A 12,387-nucleotide genomic window follows, 5' to 3' on the forward strand; every position below is an offset into this window, starting at 1 on the left:
AAATGATGTGACATGCCAAGTTTGATTCAGCCAAGCAAGTATTAGTTGCAGCCCAACAAGAGCAAAGATGGTGGTGACAGCTAGATGGCACAATTGAATATACCCTAGTTCTTCCCTGCACAGCTCTTTAGGGTGGAAAGAAATGTTTCCATGTGTGCAAACATTGGGACACTTAAAGAAGGACCCAGCTCTGTCTTTCGGAGCCTGTACTCCAGAGCAGTCTCTTGGAGTAAGCAAGATGTTCTCTCGTGTCTGTTTTCTTATGGTCCCTACACTGGTGGGATAAAGAGTTTTTTTTTCTTCTGGAATAATCCACTGTCTTATGCGAAGTGTCTCAGGGAAAGATGTTGTCTGAAATTTCACTACCATGTTCACTTGTTCTACCACTTACAAACATGAGCATGGAGGCCTCTTGCATTAATATAAACCAAAATACATTATTTTGAAATAGCTCATGGTCATGCTGACATGTTTTTATGAGTCTTGGTTTTGCTTTTCAACTGTTAGTGTGTGGTTTGGAAAATTCTGACTCTTGCACTACAATGTAGATATATTATACCATTGACTACTTGCCATTCTCTTTTTGAGAACTTGGTTGTGATTAGAAAGTTGTTGACCCCAGCATGAAGACGACAGAGAATTTTTTTTTCAAGGCTGCTTCAAGGGCTGCTTATTTGTTTAGGCTTTTTGTACAAGTTCTTATGTCAGCCTAGGCCAATCTTAACTAAAAACCACTCCATCATCTGTTATCAAAGAACTGTTCATGCAACTCAGCAATGATTTTTCTAAATGACTGTGAGACCTCATTTAGGGTTTTAATAAACAGTCACATTCTAATGAGGTCTTCATAAAACTGGCTAAATATGTTTAGAAATCATTAGCTTAAATTACCAGTACAAAAGTCTCCTTAGGGAGCGCTGCAGATTTTGTGATAAGACTTCTGGCAGATGGATTAGTATAACAGCACAAGCGAATTCTGAATTTCCACACAAGCAGTGTAAATGTGAGTCACTGGGTAACAGGCTACCAGATAAAGAGCTAAATGTCCCTCAGGTGGGTTCATTAAAGAGAGAAAACAATCAAAACACATTTCTGTGCCATTTAAATACCAGGTGCACAGCAGTCTGCAGGTGCCAGAAACACTGACAAGGGTCCCTTGCTGGAACACACAAGAGCTTAAAGGGATGCACAGTTTTGACAAGCGTGCCTCAGATAATGACAGATATTGGCAGATGTACCCAGACCCTGCTGGAGGGTAACGCAGGGACTGAGTCATTTGCAGCAGGTGCTTGCATTAGGGACAGCCTCATGGTGATTCCTCCATCTGCAATTAAAACAGTCCTGATGCATAATGCTCCAGGGCAAGAAGCAAGTTCCTAGCACTGATTTAATGACTATCCAGCCAGTCCTGGTAAACAAATACCCATACGCCCCCTCAATGATTAATTCATGAAGGACATACACTGTGTGGCATACACGTTAAATAGATATTGCTCTTTCCTGAAAATATAAAGGAATTTTCCTCCGTGGCTTACAATGGGTCAAGATGGTTAAAAATAAAAATAATAAACCCCTGTAAATCTTACAACAGCGACAGCAACTGAAATAGAAAACCTCAAGGTCGGGAAGGTTATAAGGTTCACCCTGCATGAATGCTACCAAAAGGTCCATTAAAATCATTACTAATCAAGGTGGCACAGAGCTTGTGTTAGAGGTTGTGGGACAGATGGTGTGTTTGTAATACGCCTCCTTGTTGCTGATGGTCCCAGCTCTGGGAGCAGGACAGAGGCACCAACGGAGGAGTGAGTGCGTTGTTCTGTGGCTCATACGATCTCATTTCCATTAAAACCTCATTTCAATTCCTGCTCTCTGATCTCACCTATGTTGGCCTCCAGAGAAAACGAGAACAAAGTAATTTCTACCACTGCCAGAAACCACAAAGCTGCGGATCTGTAGCCCACTAGGACTCTTGCACCCTGAAGAAACCTCCACAGCAGCAGAAAGTGTTGCTCAGTGCTGAGGGGACGTGCTGGGTACCTGAATGTTGTGCGTTGAGGCCGCCAATGCTGGCACCAAGACTGACGTCTCCCTGGATGGTACCTGACAGTTCGCTCTAATTGATGCTTTCAAATATTGACTTTAGGAAAACAGTATGTGGTTTCATGCAGTATGCTATTTCTGTTCTAAGGCTTGTTTATCCATACCCTGAAAACATGCCTTTTTAAGTTGTGTGCTTGGGTACTTAGGACTGTGTATAAAGCTTTAATGAAGAGGTTTGCTGGAGAGCTTCCTCTTCTTACAAATCCATCCATTTTGAATTGGTATGTGACTATCCAACTATTTCTACCTTCTCCCTCACTCAAGGGATTGAATTTTTAAAGCAGTCTCCATGACCCTTTTTTGTCTCTGCAATTAGCTGTACATGTGTTCCTGCAGCAGGTGTTAATTGCAGTCAAAAATCCCATCTTTTTTACATCTAAAAATAATACTGGCACCTGATCTGTTGTCAGGCTTGGGCACATAGATATCTAAATGTTAGGATTTATATTAACAATTGACAAAGGACATAAGGAAGAATAAATTGAGATTGTAAAACTGGACTTGCTAAAAAGGAGGCAAGATCCAACACTTTGACTCACACCACATGAACAGCGCTCACTCTCCACACGCCAGTGCCACAGGGCAGAGGGGTATCAGCATGAAATTAAAAAGGTCTCTTAAAACCATGTGGCTCACACCAAGATAAGTGCACTTGACTTCTTGTTTCAACACTTCGATTTACAGTAATTGCAACAGCTGCAATAAAAGCATTTTTTTTTCATTCCAAATGAAAGCTATATGCCCAGTTCACAAGCACATTTTCTAAAAAAAAATCCCAAATGAGAACTAAGACACCAGTGCATAGACAAAGCAGTAAATTAAAAGACTCAGTTATTGACGGTTGCGAGAAACAAAGAAAATGGTTACGTTCAATACCTGTTGAAAACAAAATTAGCCATAATGACTTGAGTAGGAGGCCTGCTTTAGAAGTTACCATGCAAATGAAAGTGCACAGTATCAACCAGGTAACTCGAGCTTTCCTTTACCACTCAGCTTCTGAAGACCTCCTGGTCAACAAATTTAATGTACAAATGAATAAAGCTAATTTTTTCTGGTTTAGTCCAGAGGCTTACAGGAAGGAAAACCCAAACAAATCATGTTGATTTAAACTACCATACTAGGAAAAAGGTGCAATTTCATAGTTTAACTACTTTTCTCAGAAATCTGTTTCAGAATTACTCCCCCTCAGCCTCTCTTAAAAAAACAGATGACCTTTTTCTGTAATCAGGTCCCTGGTTTCCCTTAATAGAAATGGTATGTCTGAGATATATACAAAGATAGGACGCTCTCCCTCTTTGGCAGTCTTTGCCAGCTGTGCTATACAGAAAGCCACTTTATCAGTTACTTTTTCATTGTGCTAATGTTATCAAAGACAAGCATCCACAGCATGTTTAAAAATAATTGATAATGAACCTCTTAGCAGAGGCAGTCATAAATATTTTATGTGCTATATTCAGTATATAAGCATCTGGTTGGTCTGCTATTTAATTTCCAAAAGCAAACACCTTGGAAGTCTTTCATCTTTTTAAGTGTAAAAATCACTTACCCTTCCCACTTCTACGAGATTAGTAACCATGATTATGCTGGCTGTGTTTTCATGCCATACCATTCTCCAAAAGTCATATATTGTCTCCTGCATTGGTCCTGAAACAATAAATCAAAGGAAAGGTTACTTTCTGAGAGTCTCATGACTGGAAGCTTGTCTCTGGGGAACTTTGAGAAACCGTGACTATACACATATATTCATTTCACTATCATCATATTTTTCATTTAGGGTCAATTTCTTTTCTGTCATCCCACCTATCTGCATTTAAGTATTTTTCACCTGAAATAGTGCTCTGAAAGAAAGTTAGTTCTCTGGCATTTAGGTATTTATCTCTGTAATACCCAGAAGTGGAATTACAAAAAATGGATAACATTACTCTTTCTCTTAACAATTGGATGATAACCTAGGGAAGGTGTATTTGGAATGAAATGAGCCTCAATAGACTATGTGGCCTTTCCTGGTTTCTAATATTTTTCTTAGTATTCGCTATCCATCAAATTACTTCAGCTCCTAAACTGTATTTCCCGAAGTGAGACAGAAGTTATAGTTTTTTTTCTGCAGTGTATCACTTTGCAAAACGGCCGGGAAAGTGGTAATGAACCCTGGCATTGCAGTGCTCTCCCCAACAACCTGTGTGCTTTTGTAGATGAAGACACAGGGCTTCCTCTAGTGCCATGCTAAAGCTGGGTACCAGCCCCCAGGAAATGTTACAGAAATCTAAAATGTTAAGAACAACCTTGTCATTTTGCATCTGCCTGGTCCTGTCTGTTTCCAGACTATATGTCTTACCCATGATGTACAGTGTGCCACCCCGGTTTTAAACCACTGCTTTAAAACCACTGAGCCCAAAAGTATAAACAAATGTAAACTCCTATCAGGTACTATAATCTTAACATCCATACTGAATACATTACTGAACTGCCATACTGCAGTAAGCAATTAGTGGCTTATTAGAGGAATGCCTTGAAACAGCTAATTTGAGGACAAATGGATCATGTATTGGCCTAAGAGTTCCTCTAGTGAAGAAGCCAACGTTATTAAAGCATTACAAAACCACACACTGACAGGTTTGGGTAGTTTGGCACCCATTATTTGGTACTTTGAGCTCCCTCTGAAAATAAAATTTCTCCCTGAAAGTCAAGTACTTAGTGAGAAATGTAGTAATGTATTATTACTGTATTATTCTGGCAGGGAGGCTGGACCAGGTGATCTTCAAAAGTCTCTTCCAACCCAAAGTACCATACGACTCTATGACTTTGTGATTCTACGACATTATATGCAAGGCAAAACCAACTCACTAGGCAAATATCACCACAGTTAGGACGTAACTTACTTAAATGCAAGTTTAACAAAAAGGATGGTAATAATCTAAAACTTTGGATTTTTAAGAATTTATTTGTATTTTCAGCAATTTCAAAGGATAATATCACCATCCATAATTTGTATAGACCGTTTAAAGAAGTTATGTATTCTCCTCCTTACTTTCTCTGCTTTTAAAAATGGTGTGTATATAGTTAGTATCACAGGTTTCCCTATAATTTGCTTGCTTTGGTAGTTCATATAACAGGACAAAAAGCCATTTAAAACAACAGGAATCTATGACTGTTACAACACAAGAAACGTCAGAAGGTCTCAGACTAGAAGTAATAGCACAATAGAAACTACAGTTTCTGAAATTATCAAATTCAAGCTGACGTGGCTGCAAAACTGGACACCTTTTTTTTTGTCTCTTAATTTACAGCACCCAACAGTTGATACTTCTGTGAGATTTCATTTTGAAGTATGACAAAAGTTAAATCTCTCTCCTCCTTATGGAAATTTACAGCAAGAATTTTACTTCTACTTTTTTTTTCTACAGACACCATAATTTGTCTTGTGATTTAAAGATACCTACATTTCAGATCCTGAAAACACAAATTACAAATGGGGAGAGATCCTGAACACTAATTTCTTCCTAAAGATTTTGATTTTGTCATCCTTTATAGAGAAAAAAAAAAAGATAATAAATTATGAAAAAAATATATATTTAGGAAAAAAGTAATAGCATTTTTCAGGCCAGAGAAAGAGCTGCGCTCTGACAAGTATTTCAAGTTTGATTTCACGCGTTCTTCCAGAAGAAATCTCCTATTCTGCAGTGCTGAGTAGGCTCTTCTCAATCTTACTATCCAAATGATAAGACAACAATAATTAAAAGTGCTTGATGGGATTTCCTGCATTCCTCAAGTATTCTCAAGTGTTTCCTTGCTTTTCCTCTCCAATTCTTACATGTAGCCTCCAAACTTCTTTCACATTCAGGACACTGAATGGCAAAAAGAAAATATCCGAAAACCTACCTTAAAGTCTCAGAAAATAATTCTTTTCTACCCTATTTTTCTTTTCTTCTTGACATTTTTCAAATTATTTTCTGACATATGAATAAATTATTACTTGTCTCCAGCCAGAACTGAAAAGCCTTAGAGACTGGGTAGGGTTGGAGGATTTATTGTCATGAAGAACTGAACAATTTGATTCCAGAGACTTGTGGTAGGGAGAAAAAGAGCCTATAATTGTTCTTAAGCATCAGCTTAACAGATGTGTGCACAATAGGCTGGAAGGTTATTCTCAGCAGTTGCCCCCTTGCCGGAGGAGCAGGTCTGAAGAGAAGGTACCGTGCTGCCTAACAGTAAGCCTGTGGTGTACCCCATTAGCTACACAATACAGTAGTTGGTATCAAAGATTTCTGCTGCGAAAAAAAGAAATCAACACCATAGTGCAACCAGAAGATGAAAAGCAAAGGAAAATAAGAAAAAGAAATCAAGCCTCCAAACCCCAAGCTAATTAAATGCATTATTGAAAAAACTCAACAGAAATGGTCGGTTGTATATATCACGACCATTAGTTGTATTACCAGTAGTTGTTAGTTGCTGCTCTGGGAATGCAAACATATTAGGAAATGGAAAAATCACACAGCTTTTAAGAATGGTTTAAACTCTTAAGAAGCTGCTTCTGTACACGGAGCTTTCTAGAGCCTCTACTTCTGCTTTTTATTGTGAGACCCAGTTCTAACAACTGGTATTGCTGCTGGGGTATTCGATCAATTTGAATGTGATAAACTAGCCCAGAAACCAGGAAAAAGTGTTTAGATGGAGGAAAAAAAGCAAACACACAGAGAAACAAGTAAAACCTGAATCCTGAAATGTCCCCAGCACTTACTCAGATGTGACTTGTAAATCTATGGGTCATTTTTCAATTTCTAGAAAAGTAAGCAGCTTAAATAAGGAACCTTTTTCTGGCGTAGAATGTCAAATTCACAAGCTAATGTTTGGTCCACCTGAGACCAAATTCAGTAACAGATATTAAAGCTAGAAATGTACAGAAAACGAACAGATACCTTTAAGCTGTCCCCCATGGACAGAGCATGGGCAGCGATAGCCATTAGCACGTGTTGATGGAGGCAGTGGACTGACAAAATGCAAAACTTAAATGCCGCAGTTAAATTGTCTTGAAAAGAGTGCAATAAACCTCCTTCCAGTGAGTAGATGTGTTCAGCTCGTGTGAGTAGGTGGTTATAAACTGGTTCCCTCACCTAACGGTTACTGCAGTTTGTAGTAGCAGTAACAACTGCCTTCACTTTTTCCTGAAGCAAAACTATTGCTGTTTGCTACTGTGCCTGCCTGCAACTTGACCAGTCAAGGACAACCCGCTAATAGTTGCATAGATGGAGATGAATTTTAGCACTCATTATTTACTGTATATGAGCCCTTCAAAATGAACTTAAGATACAACAATTTTTTCTTATTAACAGATACGATTGCATGGCAAAAAAAGACAAAAAGCAATGATTTCTTTGGCAAGTACACTGTCTAAAAACCCCAAACCCATTATGTTGCAGAAATTGTTCAAAACACACATGAAAGCATAAAAACAGAGATAAAAAAAAAGTATCACCGGGAAAACAGAATACAAGCTAATAGTTTAAAAGTTCAATAATGCTCTTTTTTTCTAATGAACCTCTTAAGTAGGAAAGACTACCTGTTAGTAGGTTAACTTACAGAGAATTTCACAGGAGGAAGCAAAATTACAGGGTGATTAATGGGTCAGTCCAGTGTTCTGATAATCCGTAAATCCATGCTATTTGCTCTTTTCACTGTGCTAGAATTTGGAGTTAAGAACAAAACTCCCTTTCAGAAAGAAGTTATGTAAAAAACCTGCAGTTAAATGTCATTTTAAACTATAAATATCACTGACTGCAGGCAAGGGAACATCTCCCTTAACTAAAATGAATTTTTTTCCGTACTCAATAAGGCAACGTGCCCAAGATTTTATCAATGGGATTTTGCAGGTGCATCATTATGTGATCAGATTTACATGAGCATTCAGTTCTGTCAGCCTCCCAGTTACCTCATGGAAAGCTCTTCAGTGGTCAGCAGCTCTGCAAACCTGGACACCTCTTTGTGTGACCAGGTGTAGTCTAAGGACTGTAAGAGTAGGTCACACTTTAAAATAAAATAAAATAAAATAAAATGTCTTGATCTTTGTATCTAAAATAGTCAGCATACTATAAAGAAAAGTTATAGATCCCAGTTATGCTGATTTAGTAAAAAAAAAATCACATCAACTAGCACATTAAACTGCTAGTTCAGTATTTTATTGTCATTCCATCGCTACTGCCACACAGCAGCACAGCTGTACCTTGGCTCATCTCTGCCCTCCCCAAATGAGCTGGTTTCTGTATCAAGTTACTTCGAAGATCTGATCAGTTGCTGATAATCTGAGCTGTCAAGAGCAGTCTTTATCATATGCTTGTTGAATATGTACGGTGGCAAGTATTTAACTTTCACTCCTTCCAGGAGTTCTTAAGGGTTCAGTGCCCCCATGGAGGTAGGCAAAGTCCAGAACAAAGCTCTGCTATGAAAACTTAAGAAACTCAGGCAGTAAATATGTAGTTTTTCTGCAATAGCTTCTCTCAAAATAATAGGTTTAGACATTTGTTTTCTACCATAACATACACACTTATATTGACTTTAAGAGCTTATACAAGAGTCTGTTTTTATAGACACAGTATGTATGCGCCTCTAAATACTGTGAATAATTTTTTAAGTCTGAGATAAAACTGTGACCAAGAAATCACTAAACCATATGGGCCCAGTACTCATCAATAAATATCTGAACACATATAAATCAGTCTTTTGTATTTTATAGTGTCAAGAAAACAGCTATGAAAAAGAATCAGGTCATATAACCTGGATAATTCTAATGCTTTTTAAATAAAGTTCTCCCAAGTCTGCTCCAGAAACCAAAACAACATTGAGGCTAAAACACACCCCAGTGCCATGCACCTCTTCACTTTTACTGGTGTCTCGTATAGTCCTGTAAGAATTAGCCCTAAAAGGCAACAGATGTTTGTACTGGCAAAACTTGGCCATAAATGCTTCAGTGTTATTTATTAATTGCTGGTTTCTAGCTGCCATACTTCAGCATTAATTATCATTTGTCTCTTCTGCATATCGCAGCCTCAGACATTTTGTGCACTAAAGAATCTCAATGAAATTAAACAAAAACCAAGTAATGAGCTGAAAAAAACCCTTTTTCTCACTTTTCTCACTTTATTTAATTTGACACATAGTGTCGATACAGACTGCAACAGCAGTTGAAATACACATTCTAATTTTAGCCTTACAAATATGAATTATTATGTAATGTTCAGCAGGGCTATGCTGGCTTTCCTGATAAAACTTGCCTCAAAATCTCTCTTGCCTTGGAAAAATACAAGTAAACAAAGCTCTGGATGAACTTCCAGTGAGGCTGATTCCCTCTCAGTACAGGGTGTTTAAAAAAGATGGACCTGACTTCAAAGCAAAGTGATTTCAAATTGGGTCCATCTTTGTGAAACAGCCTGCATCTTAAGCCAGCAGGCAGCCCAAGCAAGGAAGCCTGAGGCTATGGCTGATCTTACGTGAGGTATGGAAAATCTCCCTGTCAGTTTTAAACCTTATTTTAACTGATTCCTCCATGATAGCAGATCAGAGATGTTGCAGAGCGGAGCTACTTGTTTCCAGGGACAGTAATTAACTCATGATTAGGTAAGAAAGAACACCATTTTGTAAGCAAGAATTCGACCAAAACTTAATTCACAAGCAAATAAAAAAATGTTATTTCTCCTAACACCAGTTTTAACCCAGGCTTCAGAATATTTCAGTTGTAGCCAGTCCACCATATTTTTTTTTTTTTGGCCTGTTGCAATGATACCACCTTAAAATGCAAAACAAAGAGAACAGTATGCAGCAACACTGTTTCACAGTAAGTCACCTCAGCTACACTCAAGTGGGTTAATCAGGACTGAGCTATGAATTTAAAATGTGTTTTTCATGATTTTCTCACCTTAGAAGGATTGTCAATAAGAAATAGATCTGACTGAATCTTGTTAGCTTGACATTTCAGGAAAATGCTGCTTATAAAGCAAGCTGAAATGCTTTATTAGGACAAATCCTGCTCAGTGCTGCTACTGGCAACACAGAAGCTTTCTACTGTATCCTTCATTCAGGAAAAACACAGCCTTCTCTCATTATCAGCCAAGGGACAGCACACTGAATAGTAATTGGCTGATTTTCAAGCACAAACTAAATCCTACCTGTTTCGAGCCAGCCAGTCAGCAAGCCCTGCTGCCTGCACATCACTATATGTGAAAATTGGCTTTCAGAAAATGAAATTTTCGAAGTGCTTTCAAGTCCCATTAGCTTTCAACGAGGCTTAAATTACTAAGTGACTGCGGTGCATGGAGAAATTTTATCTATAGCTCCCATGAGACTGACCAGCGCTTTGGCTGGCTTTCTGTACCACCTCCTCGTGTATTTAGAGGAGTCAGCACTAGACCTTTCACAGGATGAAGGAAAGGAGATTGACCTGTAAATTCTCCATCTCTTTCTAAATGTAAAAAGAACATAAAAACATTTGGCCTGTAACATGCCGTTTACAATGTACAGTAGTGATATGCCACAGTCCTTTTATGAAATAGATATAAGTGTCTCAGAGCTAGCTAAAATAATAAAAATCCTCCATTCTAAATTCCCAGCTTAATACAGAGATGCTTAAAAATTATACCCTTTGAGTAATGACTAAACTGATTATTTAAAAGCATTTTTTAAATTTAAAATTGCTCATTTCAGAAAACTAGATAATCATCAGTTTGAAAATATACATGTACACATCAACTGTTGGCTAGAGCTGGATCATTTCTCTTGCCGGCATTTTCTCTGATCTTATTCTGCAGTGACTCTGTGGGTAGTCAGAAAGTTTTATGGGGATGTGGTATTTAATCTCTGAAATATCATATGGCATTTTCTTTTCTTTATTGATATAGATCTAACTGGGCTGGAACAGCACACATCTATATGCATTATTTTGTCTGCATTATGGTACCATCTAGAAATCCCAGTCTGGGACTGGAGCTCCACTGTAGCGGGAACTGCATCACATATTAAATGCCCATGAATAAACAAAAGGTGTTCATGCTCCTCACAGTCACAATCCAAAAATACCTTGAGAGACAACAGGATGCAAGGCAGGGTTCAAATGAACTGAACTGGTTTGGTATAATACACAGCAGCCACAATATGCCAGCTCCCTAGGCATTTCTGAATCATCTTACCTGTCCCTGCTCTACATTAGTATTTCCACCATGTTCAGAAACAAGCCATTGCTGCACCTCAATGTATTTTGAAGTCTGAGACCAGACTTTATTTGTGCACTCTTGGCAGGTGCTATTTAAGACATTTTTATAAAACTACAGCTAATGCTACCAGCTAACTTTCCATCTAATAAAGTGTTACACACTTATCGATTGACATTTCTCTACGGCTAAATTTTCAATACTAGCTCAGTTTGTTCTGTATCAACAAAAGAAAATGAAAATGTCATATGATTTCCCAAAGAATAAATAGCACATTCCCATAACACATTTTGACTACTCACAGAAGTACCACAGTCTGGGAACAGAGGAACTGGCAGCAACAGTCCAGATTTATCCAGTTAGCCTGAGATTAGGTGAAGCTGAATGCAATAAAAACTGTGTACATAGTACTAGTGACCATGTATGTGTCACCATGCCATTCAAGAAAGCTGCTTTTTCTGTTCTTAATGGCAGGAAATTAAAAAACCCAACAAAATAACGTAGTTGTAGTTTAATGTAGTTCATCCAGTATAATTGAAGAACAATTCCTTTCATGTAATTTGTTTGCCACACAGCAGGGATGTTAAATGGTCTGTTCCTCTCATTAACATTTTGTCAGGCTGGATAAATCCAGTATCTTTCAAATTTCATGTTACACATAGCATTCCTGGGGGTTAGGGATTCTCTAGTGAGGGTTATGTGGGATACCTGAATAAGGTCAGAATCTTGGATCTTTACCTCACGCAGCTTTTAAGAGAGCACTGCTAGCCAATGGCCTGCAGGGAGTTTCAGTTTTCTCTGCTATGAAACAGGAATATTTTGAATACCTACAATTTTAAGTCGTGGCCTTGGTGTGTTTTCCAGTGGAGTGTACTGGCTATAGAGAAATACAGTTGGTCTCACTCACCCATGGGCTTTCTTTCTCTCTATGCCCTACAAACATTTCATTGTTTAATTACAGTCAAGGATGCCAGGAGAATGATCGGGGACTCATCTGGGAAACTGAGATACAAGCCCAAATTGATTCTGATCAAATAGCACCATGAGGTCACACTTCTGACTGAAGGATTATTCCAGAAGCCTTGAGCCCATG

General features: G+C 38.3%; 1 protein-coding gene across 18 annotated transcripts in view; it reads right to left on the reverse strand.

Moving 5' to 3' along the window:
- PTPRM (protein tyrosine phosphatase receptor type M) overlaps positions 1–12,387 on the reverse strand; it is a 471,207-nt gene that overhangs the window by 32,253 nt on the left and 426,567 nt on the right. For all 18 annotated transcript variants that reach the window (XM_065053179.1, XM_065053178.1, XM_065053173.1 and 15 more), the window contains one exon: positions 3,647–3,744. In XM_065053179.1, coding sequence (XP_064909251.1) covers positions 3,647–3,744 — 98 coding nt within the window. The remainder of the gene's footprint in view (positions 1–3,646; positions 3,745–12,387) is intronic.

The sequence above is a fragment of the Columba livia genome, chromosome 2 (genome assembly GCF_036013475.1).
Source record: "Columba livia isolate bColLiv1 breed racing homer chromosome 2, bColLiv1.pat.W.v2, whole genome shotgun sequence".
In the NCBI taxonomy this organism is placed as follows: Eukaryota; Metazoa; Chordata; class Aves; order Columbiformes; family Columbidae; genus Columba; species Columba livia.